This window comes from Lutjanus erythropterus, chromosome 10, assembly GCF_056507025.1.
Source record: "Lutjanus erythropterus isolate fLutEry1 chromosome 10, fLutEry1.hap2, whole genome shotgun sequence".
Lineage (NCBI taxonomy): Eukaryota > Metazoa > Chordata > Actinopteri > Lutjaniformes > Lutjanidae > Lutjanus > Lutjanus erythropterus.
The window spans coordinates 41,326,317-41,346,366 of record NC_139326.1 but is presented as its reverse complement, the minus strand read 5'-3'; the positions used below and the strand labels follow the sequence as shown (position 1 = coordinate 41,346,366).

The 20,050-nt window shown below is 40.7% G+C and overlaps 1 protein-coding gene across 1 annotated transcript; it reads left to right on the top strand.

Annotated features, from left to right (window-relative positions):
- The first annotated feature begins 3,413 nt into the window (after positions 1–3,413).
- On the top strand, positions 3,414–19,531 carry LOC146320909 (leukocyte surface antigen CD53-like). Its single transcript, XM_084729657.1, has 8 exons — positions 3,414–3,878; positions 5,245–5,333; positions 13,434–13,622; positions 15,709–15,783; positions 17,115–17,225; positions 17,331–17,438; positions 17,626–17,709; positions 19,262–19,531. The coding sequence occupies exons 2-8, from the start codon at positions 5,271–5,273 to the stop codon at positions 19,328–19,330; spliced, it is 699 nt and encodes a 232-aa protein (XP_084585783.1). The 5' UTR covers positions 3,414–3,878; positions 5,245–5,270; the 3' UTR covers positions 19,331–19,531.
- Positions 19,532–20,050: the final 519 nt, after the last annotated feature.

Below are 20,050 nucleotides of genomic sequence, written 5' to 3'. Positions count from 1 at the left end.
TTTTCCCTTTTTTTTTTTCATTTTAAATTGGTTCAATTCTTAATGGCAATTAATCGATTAATGATTAATCATGTACGTCCTCATTCCAAATGTGCTGCTGCAGTTTTTTTTTTTTTTTTGGTATATGTCATTGTTTTCTTTGGCTTGTTTGTGATCAGATCACCTTACTGGCTCTGCAGGTTTGGATATTAATTCTAATTGTTCTCAGTACTCAAATATGGTTTTAACAGTAACTAAATAGATTACATCTTGTAAAGCATACAGAAGTACAAGTATGGACTTGAAAACCTACTCCTAAAAGTACAAGCACTCAAAACAACTACTTAATTACAGCAATTTGAGTATTTGTAATTAGTTACTTCCACCCCTGGTAATTTGTGATAATTTTATAATCTTCCATTTCCAAAATTTGTGAAGAAGGGTTGCAGCTATTTTCATTAATCTGTCGTCTATCACTTTCTTGATTAAATGATAAGTTTGGTCCATAAAATGGTTAAAAAAAAATGATCACTGTTCCCCAAAAGCCCACATTGACCACATCAAATGTTTTGTCCACGAACCAAAGACATTTAGTTTACTGTCACAGAAGAGAGAAGAAATCTATCTTAAAGGGGAACTATTATGGTTTTTGCTCTTTTCTGACTATAAATGTTGTCACAATGTCGGATACTCGTGTTAAACGATTCCAAAGCATCAAGTATTGAGGTTCATGCATTTGGAAGTGAGCCCTGCAAGCTGTTTTGTAGGCTCTGCACGCTGTGTTTTACTGTCTTTTTTTTAACGGTGTAGTAACATTGACGTCAGTGCGTGCCAGACTTACATATATGGTCATACCCCGGCATGTGCTCTAGGCCTGCCTGCTCCCCCGCTCTGCTTAGGATGTTATATCGCTGCTCTGAGTGGTGTACTACAAAGTGAGATTAATGTGTTAGCGAGCTATGTTGAGTCTAAAACCAGGATTTTCAGTGTGACGAAGGTGGCTCTCTTTTAACCTGGTAACCATGGTAACTACTAAACTCATAACCTGGTCGCAAGCAGGTTATGTTCAGAGTTTCAAATTAAATCGTCTGTAAAACGCGCTGTTCTTTAACTAATTTCTGTCCTTAGCTTTTAAACTGAGGGAGGACGTTAACATTGAAAAATTACTGAGCTGTATGTTCGTAATATCACCGAACAAATCCATATAATGTAAAAATGAAACAGCAGCACAAACTGTCTGCATCGCGCTGTCATGACGGTAACCTCCGTTTGGTGATGCAGAGTCATTTTTCCCGTTTGCTCCAGATCATATTAACACTTTAAATTGACATGGTATATAATCCACACAGTAAAATAATGATGAACCAACTACAGACACTGAATACTTTACTGTTATCTGTTTTGTCTCCATGATATTGCAGCTCAGATCATTGATTAGAAAATTCATCATCATTTATCACAGACAATCTTAATCAGTTACACTCATTTTACGTTGGTTTGGTCAAAAACTTCAGTGATGTCCACGTCTCTGTCATCATAGGACAGTGTCAGACAGACTTCGTCATGTTTAAATCTGCTGTATGGAGTTTTATTGTTTAATGTGCGGTTTTCATGTTAGAATAAATGGCAGCATTAAGACCACATTTAGTCCATCAGTCATTTTCTGACAGCAAACTTCTTCTCCTGCTTTATTTGCAGCAACAATGTTTCTTTTTGCTGTAATGTATTTTGTATATTTTCCACAGCTCATAATTATAACAACTTGATGATTTTGACTTAAGTGGCTTGCGATCGCTTCATTTCATGTGGAAGAAGAGTGAAATGATGCAACAGACGTCCCTTTTATGTGAGCGCGCACAGAGTCTGAAGACGAAAGCCTGGATTAACAAAGTGAGTTGATAACCACCGTCGTGATACCAGTTATCTCTGATTGCAGTTTTAGGCTTTGTCATGCAGAGAAAGCCTGGCTGTGTTGAGCTTGCTTCGTAGCACAGCCCCCTGCTGTCTACAACGATTTCACAGTGTTAGTATGTTGAGCAATGGCTCCCAGAAAATGTTTGTTCGGGTGTGAGGGAAAGTTAACTTTGTTTAGCTTTCCTAAAGCGGCGAGCACCAGGCAGAAGTGGATAGAGTTGCTTTTTCCCGGCCAGCAAAGGAAAAATACCTCCGTGTTTGTCTGTCTACGGCACTTCATAGGGGACTGTTTTGTCAACACGGGCCAATACGAAGCTGGATTAGCCGGTAGCCGGGCTCGGCAGCGCTCGCCAGCCCTTCGGAAGTCCTCGGGAGTGTGACCAATCACAGCGGAGTGGGCTTGGCGGGAGGCGTACATGGAGGAGGGAGTAAATTACACAGACCGTTTTCGCAGGATGCAGAAAATACAAGGAAGAGATGCAGCGAGAGGCACAGCGTCCTGAAGATCTACTGCGGGCGATCGTGTGTAGCTGCTCTATAGGAGTCCAAAAATCAAATACAAAGGCCCGAAAATGAGTATAATAGGTCCCCTTTAAAGTGTATTAGAGACAAACAGCAGGTTTTCTCCAAACTATTAACAGAAGATGCTCAGGAGAGTTTTAACTAACAATGCATGCTGGGAAGTGTGCCAATATGTTGATCACACTTCTTTAGAAACTTACTTAAATGAGTTGGTTGAACTCTGTACAGCCCATTCATTCAACTGATCTTTTCAAGTCAAAACAATTCATGTTTATAAGTTCTGCAGTGTTCTCAAGGTAAATGCTAGAAATTTTAAGTTGAACTAACTTGAAAAAATAAACTTGTACATTTATGTTAAGTTAGTTAGAAAAGATTAGTTTGGTTTGACTAAGTTCCTGTATGATTTTTTTTCTCATTTAAAGAGACCGTTCATCTCAAATCAAAAATACACAGTTCTTCTCTGGCCGTAGTGCTGTTTATCCATCCATACTGTTTTGGTGTGTTTTGGAGATGTCTGCCATCTTTCCAGTACAGTGGAACTTGCCTTGTGGTGCACAAAGTGCCACAAAAATACACTTGAAAATTCAGTGTGTTCAGAAATCATGACCTGGTTGTACAGAAACTACTTTCTTCCTCTTGGACAGAAAGTAGTTCCAACATGAAACTGCTCACAGCAAGGTCTGTGGATTATCTCTTGTAACCAGGTCAGGATTTTTGGTGCTTTGAACACTGCAAGCTGAGTACTATTTAGTCTGATAATATTAGAGAGAAGGCAAACATCTCTGATATCTGATATGGCTGATATCTCCAAACTCTGCAATTCACACCAACAACATCTAGATGGATAAACAGCACTACAGACCAGGGGAAAAAATACGTATTTTTGCTTTTTGGGAGAACTGTCTCTTTTAGCTCCTGTGTCTGAGTAAAAACTGCTTCATGAAAGAGGCATGATGTGCAGACAGTAATGATGGTGATGATGATGAGTCAATGGTAAAAATTAGTCTGTGACTGACCAGCTTTAGGCTGGGCAGCCTGGTGAGTCCAGCACCTTCACAGCAACTCACTCTGCAGTTAAATCCCCCCAAAACAGTCATGTTGACCACAGTTACAGTGTAACAGCTGCTCCACATGCCTGTGCATTTGACCAGAAAGAACTCCGATAACCTGGTAACAAACGCAGCACATATTTCTCTGCTGACACAGACTTTTTAATTAAACCTGACTTCTCTTTTAGCAGCTCTTCTTTACTGTGATTGCTCGCTGTGGATGCCCCTCCTCTTCACTGTTGGTCATGTAGGTATGCTCTTACTGCAAGTCGGCAGACAGAGGCCTCAGTTGTCTTCCCTCCTCCCGCCTCCCTGTCTGTCGTCAGTTAACACTGCAGGGAATGTTAAGAACAACAGCAAAATACTGCTCACTGCATCTGTCACTGGAACACTGCTGGATACAGTATAGTTAAGGTAAGCCCTTAGATATTTCATTAGTTTAATTAGGATTGATGAGTTATTCCTAGTAATTACACTATGACTTCATGTATGTGTGTGCAAATAAGAGCTTTATTTCTGATGAACAACCTACAAAAACAAAAGAAATTTAGTGATAAAATAAGTTCAAAGTGACGTATCAAGGTATGTAATATTGCTGGTGTTTGGAATATAAACAACATTCTTTTAAAATCACTGTCATGTAAAGAAATATTCAACAATACTCAATAATCCACAGAAAATGAAAGAAGAGGTATGGCAAAGCAAGGTTCTTAAATGTGCTGGAAATCCTTGAATTTTAATGTTAATTTGTTTTTGAGGTGTGAAATTGTAACTGCTCTCACAATAGCTGAACTCTATGTACGACCATGTGCTCCATGTGTTTGGACCTATATTTCAAGTTTTTCCTGTAATGATTATTTCCATTGTTGATTAATTTTTTTCTATTAATTGATTAGATGTTTGATGCAGAAAACGGTAAAAAATGTTGATCAGTGTTTCCCACAGTCCAAGATGACGTCCTCAAATGTCTTGTTTTGTCAACAAATCCAAGATATTCAGTTTACTGTCAGAGAGGAGTAAAGAAACCAGAAAATATTCAAATGTAAGAAGCTGAAATCAGAGAATGTAGACATTTTTTTTAAAGACCGCCTATCAGTTATCAAAATACTTGGCAATTAATTTAATTATCGATTAATAAGTGATAAATAGATTAATTGTTGCAGCTCTAATAGGATGCCAAGTCCACTTACAGACAGGTGTTATTTTTTTAATTGAACTGAAATTTTGAAACATGAAACTGGTGGTCCTTTAATTTGTCCCCCTTCTGCAGAATTCTGTCACACAACACATAACATCTGATTTTCCCATTTTGGGCATGTATTTGCATACTTATGTCATTTAGCACAGGCGTAAGGTGCTGGAAAAGCTCAAAAATGCATTTTGAAAACTTGAATTTGACTTCAGAAAAGGTGTAGGGACCTTGTGCGTCAGTTTTAGTCAGCAGACAGGAAAACAAGCACTGAGCTGCTTTAACAAACACACTCTCAGACATTAAGGCTAAATCTTGTAACAAATGGTTGATGGTGAGATAAGAGTAAGTAATAATGATTAACTGGAGGATGATCAGGTCACAGGTGTCCATTGTGTCTCATGGCTCAGTGTTGCCATATCAAACAGTGTGTCCTGTAAACACTTTGCCTGCAGAAGCAGCAGCAGCTTCTCTTGTTTTGCTTCACACGTCTTGAGTAATAATATCAGACGGTCACTTGATCTAAATCTCTAATTCTGGGTGTGACTGTAAGCAGTATTTCAATCAGCCGGCTTTTGTCTTCTCTCACAGATCGGACAGGAAGAGAATCAGGCAGGATGAATCGCTCCTGTGTGAGCTGCCTGAAGACAATGGTGACAGCTCTTCACTTTCTGTGCTGGGTAGGTTGTTATTTAAAGACCCAGATATACTGCAGCCAACACACACTGTCACAACAAACACTGGGTTGACTTGTGAATGTGAAATACCTGTTACAACCAATGGATAAGACATATAAACTTTTTATAACCAACGTCCTCCTTCTCTTTGAAGGAGAGAGTGACATTAAAGCCTGGGGTTGTATTCACAAAACTTCCTGGTACAAAGAGATGCTCCAAATGTGACATTTTCTAAGAATTTAGTAAGTTAATAGTAGATCCTACTAAAGATAAAAGTTATTCACAGAACATCTTAGCCCTTAAAAGAGCTCTTAAGATGAAAATGTTTTAGGAGCAGGGAGGAGGACTCTTAACAGGCTTAAAGGGAGCTAGGGCTTAGTTCACCCAAAAATGAACCCTCATGTTGATTGAAGGTTTTAAGGGTTTAGTTTTTTAGTCTGAAAAACACTGCTGGACTTTGACAGGGAAACTGCTGAATCTCTGAAACAATGGAAGTGAAAGGTGACCAATTTTCAAACGGAAAAAAACAACAGAATAAAAATATAAAATGCCTCCAAACTGCTCATCTGGTGTAATTCAAGACTCCTAAAGCCCCAACATGCCAAGCTGATTTAAAAAATGTTATTTACACCTCCCCCTCCTTGAACCGCCACCTTGTTGAGGTAGAGGGGTTTAAGTACCTGAATGATCTTAGGCAAGGCAAGGCAAGGCAATTTTATTTATATAGCACCAATCATACACAGGGCAATTCAAGGTGCTTTACATAACTTGAAAATGCATTAAATTAGAAACAATAAAAGAGCATTAAAATTGCATTTGAGATAATTAAAAACAAAAGCTAAAAGCAGGAAAATAAATAGTTTAAAACATTACACAAATGCATTTAAAGAAAGAAGCAAACATAAAACAAAAGCGACAGCAGACAAATATAAAAACAATAGCTACAGATTATCCTAAAAATATGTAACGTATCCACTTCACTGGTAGGCTGCAGTAAACAGAAAATGTTTTAAGACCTGATTTAAATAAACCGACAGTTTCAGCTGACTTCAGGTGTTCTGGTTTGTTCCACAGGTGGGGAGCATAGAAACTAAAGGCTGCTTCACCTTGTTTGGTTCTGATCCTGGGAACACTGAGTGAACCTGTTCCAGATGATCTGAGGGGTCTTGGTGCTTCATAACATATAAGCAAATCAGAGATATATTTAGGCCCAAGACCATTTAGTGCTTTGTAAACTAGTAACAGGATTTTAAAGTCTATCCTTTGACACACGGGAAGCCAGCGCAGTGATTTAAGCACTGGTGTAATGTGCTCCACTCTCTTGGTGTTGGTGAGGATTCTGGCAGCAGCGTTCTGGACGAGCTGCAGTTGTCTGATTGATTTTTTACTCAGACCTGTGAAGACACAGTTACAATAGTCCAGCCTGCTGAAAATGAAAGCATGAACAAGTTTTTCTGTATCTTTCCCAAACAGAAATCCTTTAATTCTTGCTATGTTTTTAAGGTGGTAGTAGGCTGATTTAGTAATTGTCTTTATGTGACTGGTGAAATTTAGGTCTGAGTCCAGAATGACACCAAGATTTCTGGCTTGATTTTTAGGTTTTAGTGTCATGGATTCAAGGTGAGCACTCACTTTTGATCTTTGTTCTTTAGGGCCAAAAACAACTATCTCAGTTTTGTCTGTGTTTAGTTGTAGGAAATTCTGGCACATCCACGTATTGATTTCATCAGTGCACTTATTTAACAGATGTAGGGGACTGTAGTCATCTGGTGACACTGTAATATAGAGTTGTGTGTCATCTGCATAAGTATGGTAGGAGATGTTGTGATATTCCATAATCTGAGCAAGAGGGAGCATATAGATGTTGAACAGAAGAGGCCCAAGGATGGACCCTTGAGGAACTCCACATGTCATTTTTGTTCGCACAGATTCATAATTGCCAAGTGACACAAAGAAATCCCTGTCTTGTAAATAAGATTTAAACCAATTTAGCACAGTGCCAGAAAGTCCCACCCACTTTTCAAGTCTATCAAGCAGAATCTTATGGTCGACTGTGTCGAATGCAGCACTGAGGTCCAGTAATACCAGAACTGAAATCTTTGATGCATCACTGCTCAGATGAATGTCATTCAGAACTTTTACAAGTGCCGTCTCAGTGCTGTGATGTGCTCGAAATCCAGACTGATAGACATTAAAGAAATTGTTTTGCACCAAGAAGGCATTAAGTTGCTGAAAAACAACCTTTTCAATGATCTTTCCTAAAAAAGGTAGGTTTGATATGGGCCTGTAATTGTTTATTACTGAGGCATCCAGGTTAGGCTTTTTTAAAAGAGGTTTAATGACTGCGGTCTTCAGGGCCGTTGGAAAAAGGCCTAACTGAAGAGAACTGTTTACTATCTGAAGTATATCTGATGCTATGCAGTTAAAAACATCCTTAAAAAAGCTTGTCGGCAGAGTGTCGAGGCAGCAGGTAGTGGACCTAAGATTTCTGACTATGTCCATCAAAGTTGCATAATCTAAGAGGTGAAAAAGTAATTATTAACTGGAGCAGTGTTATGAGGCACAGGTGAAATAGGTGAAATAGCCACTGTGTTGACTGTCTGTCTTATCTTTAAAATCTTGTCTGTAAGAAAAGAAGCAAAGTCGTTGCATCCCTTGGTGGACAGCAGTTCAGGAGGGACTGATGCTGAGGGGTTTGTCAGTCTGTCAACAACAGTGAATAAGGTCCGTGCATTGTTGTTATTTTTGTTGATAATCTCAGAGAAAAAGGACTGCCTTGCCCTTTTTAGCTCCAAGTTATAGATGACTATAGACTTTCCTTATAGATGTCATAATGAACCTGGAGTTTGTTTTTTCGCCACCTGCGTTCTGCTTTTCTACATTCTCTTTTTTGAGCTTTTATCAGTGTGGAGGAGCTATGTTGTCGGGGGCTTATTGCCCCTGGTAGGGTCTCCCAAGGCAAACAGGTCCTAGGTGACGGGTCAGACTTAGAGCGGTTCCAATGCCTCCAATGAATGGTATAACAGCAGGGACTTCTACGTTGCCTGGATTGGCGTTACTGGGGCCCCACCCTGGCCAGGCCGAGGGTTGCGGCTAGCAGGTGAGTGCCTGGTGGCCGAGTCTTTGCCCATGGGACCTGGCCGGGCCCAGCCTGAATGAGCGACATTGGCCTGCCTTCCCATAGGCTCATTACCCGCAGGAGGGTTCAGAAGTGTGACACAAAGTAGATACTTGTGCAGTGTGGTTTGGGTGGCAGTCGTGGGTGGGGGCCCTGAAGACCCAATCCCATGGAATCTGACTGTGGGGACATGGAATGTCACCTCACTGGGTGGGAAGGAGACTGAGCTAGTGCGGGAGGTTGAGCAGTAGCGGCTAGAGATAGTCAGGCTCACCTCCACGCACAGTCTGGGCTCTGGAACCCAACTCCTTGAGAGAAGCTGGATTCTCTTCTACTCTGGAGTTGTCCGCATTGAGAGGCGGCGGGCTGGTGTGGGCTTGCTTGTAGCCCCCCAGCTCAGCCGCCATGTGTTGGAATTCTCTCCGGCCTTCTTGGAGACTGTAGGAGGGGTGCTGGAAAGTGCTCAACTGGGGACTCTGTCGTTCTACTGGGGGACTTCAACATCCACGTGGGTAGTGACAGTGTCATCTGGAGGGGTGTGATTGGGAGGAATGGCCTCCCCGATCTGAACCTGAGTGGTGTTCTGTTATTGGACTTCTGTGCTAGTCACAGTCTGTCCATAACGAACACCATGTTCAAGCATAAGGGTGTCCATCAGTGCATGTGGCACGGGGATGCCCGAGGTCGGAGGTCAGCGATCGACTTTGTGGTCGTGTCATTTGACCTTCAGCCATATGTCTTGGACACTCGGGTGAAGAGAGGGGCTGAGCTGTCAACCAATCACCACCTGGTGGTGAGTTGGATCCGCTGGTGGTGAAGAAAGCTGGACAGACTTAGCAGGCCCAAACGTATTGTGAGGGTCTGTTGGGAACATCTGATGGAACCCTCTGTCAGAGGGGCCTTTAACTCTCACCTCCAGGAGAGCTTTGACCAGATCCTGAGGGAGGCTGGAGGAGTCCAAATGGACCATATTCTACACGGCGGCTATTTGGAGCTGTGGCTGTAAGGTCTCCGGCGCCTGCCACGGTGGCAATTCCCAAGCCCAGTAGTGGACACCAGAGGTAAGGGATGCCATCAGGCTGAAGAAGGAGTCCTATCGAGCTTGGTTGGCTTGTGGGACTCCTGAGACAGCTAACAGGTTCTGCGGCCGGGCGGTTGCGGAAGCAAAAACTTAGGTATGGAAAAAGTTCAGGGAGGCCATGGAGGACAACTACCAGTCGGCCTTGGAGAGATTCTGGCAAACTGTCCAGCACCTCAGAAGGGGGAAACAGTGCACTGCCAACACTGTTTACAGTGGTGTTGACTTCGACTGGGGATATTGTCGGGCGGTGGAAGGAATACTTTAAGGATCTCCTCAATCCCACTGACACGCCTTCTATAGATGAAGCAGAGGCTGGGGACCCAGAGCTTCATTCATCACCCAAGCTGAAGTCACTGAGGTAGTTCGGAAGCTCCTTGGTGGCAAGGCTCCGGGGGTGGATGAGATCCACCCTGAGTACCTCAAGTCTCTGGATGTTGTAGGGCTTGGTTGACACACCTCTGCAACATCACATGGCAGTTGGGGACAGTGCCTCTGGACTGGCAGACTGGGGTGGCGGTCCTTTTATTTAAGAAGGGGGACCGGAGGGTGTGCTCCAACTACAGGGGGATCACACTCCTCAGCCTCCCTGGTAAAATCTATTCCAGGCTACTGGATAGGAGAATTCAGCTGACAGTCAAATCTCGGATCCAGGAGGAACAATGCAATTTTCGTCCTGGTCGTGGAACACTGTACCAGCTCTATACCCTCCGCAGGGTGCTTGAGGGTTCATGGGAGTTTGCCCAACCAATCTACATGTGTTTTGTGGACTTGGAGAAGGCATTCAACCGTGTCCCTCGTGGCACTCTGTGGGAGGTGCTTCGGGAGTATGGAGTTCAGTGCCCTCTGCTAAGGGCCATACAATCTCTGTATGACCAGCACAGGAGCTTGGTTCGCATTGCCGGCAATGAGTCAGACCTGTTCCCAGTGCATGTTGGACTCCAACAGGGCTGCCCTTTGTCACCGGTTCTGTTCATTATTTTTATGGACAGAATTTCTAGGCGCAGCCAGGGGCCAGAGAGAGTCTGGTTTGGGCACCACAGGATGTCATCTCTGCTTTTTGCGGATGATGTTGTCCTGTTGGCTCCTTCAAACCAGGACCTTCAGCATATACTGGTGTAGTTTGCAGCCAAGTGTGAAGCAGCTCGGACAAAAATCAGCACCTCCAAGTCCGAGGCCATGGTTTTTAACTGGAAAAAGGTGGCTTGTCCCCGCCGGTTCAGAGGAGAGTTCCTGCCTCAAGCGGAGGAGGTATCTTGCGGTCTTGTTGACGAGTCAGGGGAGGATGGAGCATGAGATTGATCAGTGCGGTGGCAATAGTAATGTGGTCGTTGCACCGGTCTGTCGTGGGAAAGAAGGAGCGGAGCTGAAAGGTGAAGCTCTCAATTTACCAGTCAATCTACATTCCTGCCCTCACCTATGGTCATGAACTTTGGGTCAGAAGAACAAGATCTTGGATACAATTGAGTTTCCTCTGCAGGGTGGCGGGGCGCTCCCTTAGAGATAGGGTGAGGAGCTCTGTCACCCAGGAGGAGCTCGGAGTAGAGCTGCTGCTCCTCCATGTTGAGAGGAGCCAGCTGAGGTGGCTCAGGCATCTATATCGGATGCCTCCTGGATGCCTCCCTGGGGAGGTGTTCCGGGCATGCCCCACTGGGAGGAGGCCCCGGGGAAGACCCAGGACACGCTGGAGGGACTATGTCACTCGGCTGGCCTGGGAACGCCTTGGGATCCTCCTGGAAGACCTGAAGGAAGTGTCCAGGGAGAGGGAAGTCTGGGCATCCCTGCTTAGGCTGCTGCCACCGCGACCTGGCCCCAAATAAGCGGAAGAAGATGGATGGACAGCTGGATATTTACACCTCAATATTGTCGAGTTATATCTCAATTTAATTATCTATATACTGTAATTCTTCCACTTTTAAAGGGGCACTCCAGCAATTTCATATACATCAGACTGGCTCATATGGGTACTTTTCCAAATCATAATGGTGCCCCCTTTTGAGGGATAGATAACAGAAGGTTTCATAGAACAGAGTTTCCCAACCCTGGTCCTCAGGGATCCCTGCCTTGCTCCTACACACAGGATTCAAATGATCATGTTGTGATCAGGCTTCTGCAGTGGCATGATGATGAGTTGATCGTTTGAATCAGGTGTGTTGGAGCAGGGAAACATCTAAAGCATGCAGAGCAGTGAGCCCTGAGGACCAGGGTTGGAAGACAACGTCATAGACAATAATGTAAAATGTATGTGTCTATTACTTATTTTATGAGCTTGCCTGATCCTGAACATAACCTATAAATTACGGTTGATCAGTCGTCCGTGATGCTTCTTCAGTCTTCTCCCGTCCAAGTGAATCACTGACCAACACAGTGGTCAGACACTGCTTATATTGAATTACCAGGTGTCTGGAGCCACAACTATTAAATTCACACTGACACTGAACCATAGTAAAACTTTTTTTAAATATAGTGTACAAGCTTTTTACAGTTGGTGAATGCAACAATCGCTAAAAAATTGTTTGGACAACTCAAAATTTCAAGGCAATGTATTGCAATAGATTTTTGAGTTTTGAGCCCAACTCAAATTCTTATGTTTTGAAATAAACTTTGAAAAGTTTTGCCAACCTATAATGTTTAGATGAGATAATTCCTTAACTTTTCAGATAGACTTGAATCTTTGAGTTTTAGAAACTCAGAAAAATTATATTTCAAAATTCGGTCACACTGAACTGTGACCCTGATTTGTCTTTTCCTTTTTTAGTGCCTGAAAATTAAATGAAAATATAAAAATTTTAACCCTCATTCACTTTCACATTTTTTAAATTTTTTAAATTTTGGGGGGTTTCTAAAACACAAAAATTTAAGTTTGAATTGGGCTCAACTCTCAAAACTGCAGTATGTTTTCTTGAAATTTTGAGATGTCTCAACTTTTTCTTAGACCTACAACAATGATAAATTTAGAAATTAAAATGTTAAAAAAAGAAACAACCATTATTCATTTCTATATTTTTTTTGCCAGTCACAGGGAGTCACTAGGGAGGGGCTAAAAAGCCACATGTAGCTCAGGAGTTGCAAGTTGAAGACCCACGCATTAGACGTTATGCATTAGTGTTGTCTGTAAATAACAAAACTTGTCAAATTGACAACTGCTAAGATAGGCTGAAATTTAGCCAGAGACAACAGTCTGATCCTGCTGCACTGTAACATTGTGACTGAACTCCAGCAGCTCAGCATTTAGCTCTCCATCAGTCAGAACTGTCACCAGCACCATTGAACTTTTTATCACACTAACAGTGAATATTCATGTGCCTCAAATCTGCAGCCATGGTTATTAAAACAGTTGTTTCTAGCTTCTTTCTCAGCACAAATTAGCTAAATTATATCTATTTTAATCAAAAACAAATGATCACTTTTGTCAAAATAAAGAATTACTGTTCTCTGGAGGCTTCTTTTACCTTTTTAGGATCCCTCTCCTTTCCATGAACCAGAGATCATGATGGATTCCAATTTTTATTGATTTTACAACCCGTTTCCCAGCAGCTTTTTGGCATTTTTCTATCACTCTCATTATATGAAACCTTGATCGTTCCCCCGAGAAGGGGGCGTGGGCTTAGTGACTGGGGCTCAATAATGCATGGCTGGTCTGATGTATGTCAGTTGCATAAAGTTGGAAGTTGGACTTGCAAGGGACAGTGAAAGCAGCAGAGGGTGAGCTATTCTGACTTTATGAGTAAAGCTGCTTTAGTGTTCCTTTAATAGAAAATAACTGAAAGAGACCGTCTGGTGGAAAATATAAAGGAGGTCTGAACTTGTGAAAAGACAAAGATAGTGAAGTGAAAACAGTCAAAAATGAACTCACAGACCCAAAATAATGACATGAGCTGTCTCTTGTCTCTTGTGTGTGTTGTAGCTGTGTGGTGCATTCGTTGTGGCATTTGGGGAGTTCCAGATGATCCACTCCAAGTTTGCTTCCATCGTCACCAGCTTCTGGCCCATCTACCCCGCCAACACTCTGGTGGTCACTGGTACCATTGTTACTTGTGTGTGTTACATTGGAGTGTTAGGAGGCATGAGAGAGAACCGCTGCATGCTCATCACTGTAAGTGCATGATAGTTGTTATGTTTACAGAGTCATTTTGTCATTTTGTGATGTTTAGAGCTGCAACAATTAATCATTTATTAAATTAATTGGTGACTATTTTGATAATCAACTAATTGATTTGAGTCATTTTTTAAGAAAAAAAGTCAAAATTCTAGCCTCTTAAAGCCTTTTTTGGTTGCTTTCCTTCTTTCTTCTTTCTTTCTTAAACTGAATGTCTTTGAGTTGTGGACAAAACAAGATATTTACGGACGTCGTCCTGCACACACATTGATATTTTTCATCATTTTTTGACATTATCTAGACCAAACAACTATTAATCAATTAATTGAGATAATAATCAATCAATTAATCGACTATGAGAATAGAAATAATTTATGGCCCTAGTGAGGTTTGCTTAGTTAAAAACATATAAACATAGTCCATGCTTTTAATAAACTTGCAGTTCATTTTTAATGCATCAAAGTGCGAAGTGGAGCCCCTTTCTCCAGCGTATGGTATAGTTTGGCTTGATTCAGTTGGAAACATTTATTTTTAGTTTTCCAGTGGCAAAAGTTCTATTTCATATCTGGTACTTTTTTGGGTATTGCCTCGGTCGAGCTCAGCCAATACTAAAAGGTGGGTTTAAACACTGCAGACCACTGATTGGTCAGAGAGAATCGGCGCTTGCCTGACATGGGTATTTGTGTATTTCTGTCACATTGAAGAGGATGTCTCAGCAGTTTTTCATGGTGTCGCTATGACAATCAGCTAAGAATCCCACATACCAACAGCGATGCCTGTAATTCCTTTAAACTTCACTACTGTTATTTTTCAGCTTTATTGCTAAAGCATAATCACCTATCACCATAAATACACTTATAGGCACTGGACAAGGACAGTGGACCTTGAGATGATCAACAAATGCACACAGCACTTTTAAATCACCCAGCCAGGTTAGCTGGATGCACGGCTTGTGGACCACCCCAGAGTGGAGGAAAGCAGGTATAAGAGACCTGCTCCAGCACAACATCCCGGATCAAGGTGTTACACTTGACAGGTGGACCAGCTCTGAGCTCAAAGGATGTAAAAGTGCAGCAGGATGAAGGGAGTAGGACTCTGTGTTTACATCTATGATGCCTCCTGCACAAACACAGTCACAGTTGATCGACAGTGTTTCCCAGATGTTCAACTTTTTATGTAAAGATGACGACCATACATGAAAGGAATGCAACCTTCAATTCATAGTGCAACCCTGTGCTATGAAATCATAAATAAAAGACCTTGATACCTTGATTGAGTGGGTTATATCTGCAGTTTATAACAACATCAAGAAAACTGCCTGGGACTAAAAGCGAGTCAAGCTGAGTTGTATCATACAGTGAAAGTAGCAAAATAACAGATTATACAAACCAGTCCCTCCAGGACTCCAGGAGGTTTTGGGATTGTTGTGGCCTAAAATGTCTGATTTCATGGCAGCTTTTCTAAAAAATGCATGATGCAATGTTTTTAGGCATTTTTTTGCAAATAAATTACAGGAGTAAGTGAAAATTGCCAAAGAAAGTTGAGGTGTTTTGTATAATTCTTTAAGAGTTAACCTCACCAAACGATCACGATTACAAAAACTCACGAAATCTGCTTCACTTGCAGATGAAGAAGTGCGCCTGTAGTGTATTCCACGAAAAGGCAAAATCTTTTCGGAGCTCAAACTCTGTTAAAACTAAAGCGCAAAATTAGAAAATAAAAGTGGATGGCGCGTTAAATAATGTCAGTAATGATTACAAACATTGTGTTCTTTTTAGTACCTGTGAAGAAATAAAAAAAATATAAATGCAAAAAACATTGTGAATAATAAAACAAAACACTGAGTCTGTTCATTGAGACGTACATGTATGATGTTTGCACAGGGGACTGCTGTTATTGGTAGAACTTGCAGGGAGCAAGGATGATTGGTTCAATTTGTGGAAAAGTTGCAGAGTTTGGAAAAAATTGCAAGGTTGTGCAGAATTCACAGGAATTGGTTGAATTTGTGTGAAGTGTTGTGATTGCATCTTCCTGGAGGGACTGACCAACTTGCTTATGTTTCGATCTGATCTTCTGATTCCAGTTTTTCATCCTGCTGTTCATCCTGATGCTGGTGGAGCTGGCCATGGCCTGTGTGTTCCTGGTGTACAGCAGGAAGGTAGGAGAGGTTATATGTGGTCATTACCAACACTACATTAGCCTGCTGGTATCACACGTTGTCCAGCAGATAAATATATCAATGGCCAAAATGTCTGATGGAATGATGATGGCCTGTTGTTAAAAACTAAATGAATTACTTGTGACCCTTTCAGCCAAGTGACCTATGTTCATGTCTCATGTGAAACAAAAACTTGTGTGTCATGTGACTTTTGTGTTGCAAGTCGCTTCAAATGCGTCTCAACTTCTGTGTGAGTCACTTGAGTGACGTCATGTGATGTACATAACATAATGTTGACTTTGTAACCCGAAGTGTCTAAACGTAGAGCCAGCTGTGACTCTTCACAGTATTTTAAAACAATAATTTAGAATTTAAATTTCTGTGCGTGTCAGATACAGTCACCAATCAAATGACCAAATGGATCTTGTGCATCAGTTTCAGGCTCCAACAGGCATTGACAATTCATTGGTATGTTGTGAGTTTGGATAAGAACATGTTGCCAGACCTGTGCCTGCTGCAGCATTTTGGGGTGTTTTTCATCTGTATGTCATAGTTTTCACTGGATGTTAATTCAAATTTTACTCCATACTCAGTGATTTTAAAAGCAACTAAGTAAAATACATGCTAATGAATACTGAAATACGAGTAAATGGACAGAATTGAAAATGTTCTCATAAAAGTACAAGTACAGGAAAATAAAATATTTAATTACAGTAATTTGAGTATTTGTAATTAGTTACTTCCAGCCCTGCTAATAAACCTAACAATGACCATAATATTATTAATTACTATTAAACTAATCTGAATTCATTTTGATCATCAATTAATCATTTTGAGTCATTTTTTAAGAAGAAAAGTTCTCTGAAGTTTTCAGCTTCTTAAATGTGAATATTTTCTAGTTTCTTTTCTTTACTTCTCTCTGACAGTAACCTGAATATCTTGTTGAGGACAAAACAAGACATTTGAGGACATCATCTTGGACTATGATCAACATTTTTCACAATTTTCTGACATTTCATGGACCAAACAACTAATCAATTAAGACAATTATTGACCAATTAATGGATGTAAATATTAATTAGTTGTAGCCCTCAAAACACTCTATATTAGGCTAAATAATTTCACCGTATGTCATATTGAGGTAATCCAAAAGTAATGCAAAATAATCAAGTTACATGACGTTAATATTGTTATACTTGGATTACATTACTGACTACATTTTTAACATGTGATTAGTAACTGCAGAATAGATGCCATGAAACTAGAGGTCCTCATGTCTTTCCTGTCCAGTAGGCAGCAGTGTTTCATGTATCTACCCATCTGTTGTGCAGATTGACACATATTTTGAGAGCGACCTGATGCAAAGCTTGGAGATCTACAGACAGTCCAGTGCAGACGGCAACAAGACCATTAAAGATGACTTTGATGCTGTCCAGCATCTGGTAAATAATCCACTACTCCACATAATCAACTTCAAATGTAGATTAAAGTAGTAGTCCTTCATCTTCTCCTGCTCAAATCAAATACATGTTCATTTTTTGGTGCAGTTTAGGTGCTGTGGAGTTCATGGTGTGGCTGACTGGAGGGGTGACGTCCCAATCTCCTGTTGTGAAAGGGACCCTTGTAACACCCTCCTCCATGCCAACTGGCAAGAGGTGACTTCTAACATGATTCTCAAAAGAATATCCAAATAATCTGTAGTCCCCCATTTGATCAGATTTATAGCCAGATTCTAGGCTTGTTTGTTACATTTTAGTGCATATATATTCATATATGTGTATATGCTAAGCCATTGTCCTTTACAATGAAAATAAGGATGACCATACAAACTTTGTCTTTCAGGGTTGCCTTTTGAAACTGAGGGACTGGTTTTCAAGAAATTATCTTAGCACAGGTGCCGGTGTCGTCACAATGTTCATCATACAGGTACAGTACCTTCAAGATGCACATATAATTCAACTTTCAGGCATGTTGCCATTACAAAATTCCAGTTAGTGATGTCCTAGCAGGTGCTGTCCATTACCCATCATACAGCAGATATGCTTCCAAATATAAACTGACAGAGAACATTACAGCTGCAGCTTCTTGCCATTAGATTCTAATTGATTTAGTTTTTTAGGTTGCCCTGCTGCCATATTGCTGAAGAGATCCATACAGCAACAGCTTAAACAACTGAATACCATCTGAAACTCATGAGATGGGTGTCTCATCAGAAATCATGTAGGCATGTGTTCTGTTTGTGTGTGAGAACGATTAGATTCAAGCCAGATAGCTGATAACTTTAACCACCATGATGTTGTTCAGCGTGGTGAGAGTGAACCAAAGCAGTTTTTAGAATTGTATTTTATTTGATAGGAACAATGCAATTTGGCATAGTTTCAACACAGAGCATGAAACTGATGTGTATTGAAACTATGTTAACTATGGTGCCCAAAACCAAAATAGTGAATGAAAGAGGCTAAAAATGTGAACTTAAAGATGGACATTTTCATACAACACTGGGAAAAATGGGCGCAATATGTCAAACCTCTGAGACCAGATCTTATGGAGATAATGAATTGCAGGAGCTTTTACAATTCTTCAATTGATTTGTCATGTATTGCAGTGTTCCTCAACCCTGGTCCTCAGGGCCCACTGTCCTGCATGTTTTAGATGTTTCTCTGCTCCAACACACCTGATTCAAATGATCAGGTTGTTGTCAGGCTTCTGCAGAGGCTTGATGACGAGCTGATCATGTGAATTTTTTGTGTTTCTGTTAGCCATCAAAATATCTAATCGTAACTTTTATGTAACGATGAGAAGCCAAACTGCTACAAGCACTTTCATTTATTTATTTTCTTTTTCTTTGTCTCATTTATTGTTTCCTCTTTGGATGTATATAGTTATGTTTCTGTGTTCACTCTTTGAAACTGTAAGGAAACATGTCTATGACCATGACTCAAACTAAACAAACTAAGCATTAGAGACTATATGTTTGGTACAAGATATTCTCTTTTTTGTTTTCTCTATTTTGGACTTTGAAAAGGCACCACATATGCATGGCATGTATATAAATATGTAGTATGTATACATACATATATCTTTTTCTCTCTTCTTTTAGTACCTATATACCCAATTGTTTTACTGTACTTGAAGGTGTAATGATGTGTTTCTAAAATAAAAAAGAAAATGAAAATGAAAGAGGCTAAAAATGCAAACATAACATAGACTTTAACATAACATTAATCTGAGGTATTGTTACTATGAAAATATTGATGAGAACAGCTATAAGATGTCATATTTGCACAGGGTCTCTTTAAATTGCAGATAGAATTGCTGTTTTGCTCACCTGTAATTTAAAGCCAGAACAATGTAAAGTAGATACTTTGCTACTTTGCCTTATTAGCTTTTCTATGTTATTTTTTACTGTATCTTGGAAAAACATTACTTGATATTAGTTAACTAAACTATATTTTTCTTGTTTTTTCTTTGTCCACAGTTTGTTTGTCTGTCTGTCACTGTCCCTCTGTTTTGCCACTTCAGTCGACGTGGGCTGGGTTACAAATGAAAAAAGGACAACAAAACTACAATTTATAGTGACTTTCTGCCACACCTGTCAACCCTCCTGTTTTCCTGGGATTCTCCTGTCACTTCTCTCCTGCTGATCTCCTGTTTAAACATTTTCCCATGAATTCTCCTGGCTTTTAACTTCTGTGAAAGAAACAGCATCTATGTGTATTTATATTTGGGCCTTCATATGCTGAGTGAGGATGACAGGGATGGAGTACTGGCTAAAAAGGCTTAAAGTTTGTGCAAATATTTCATTAAATGGGAGGACGCTTATCCACACTTTACGAAGAGCAATGTTGCAGAGTCAACAAAATAAGCCACAAAGAGGGAAAAGTGATGTGATCCAGCAACTTGTTGCACTGATTTGTTAAAGCAAGTGGTTGATGGTGATTTTAGGGTTCTCTGTGTGTATGTGGACAGGTATGAGTGATGGGATGGCCTAGGGTGGGGTGCTGCAAAATTTCACTTGTTTTCAAATCCCAGGGTCTGCATGTTAGACTGCTCGGAATGGCAGAAAGGTTACAACAGCATGAAAAAGGGAGCCAGCAGGAGAAAAAGCTGTAGTTCTTAGAATCCCAGCAGTCTGCACTTTGGGATAAGCTGAGGATCACAGCTCATTATCTTGATTGATGATGCTGTATCAGGTGATAAATCATTGAATGTAAAACATATAGAAAGCATCAGTAGATAAATTATGACATCATTATGTAAGTCATGT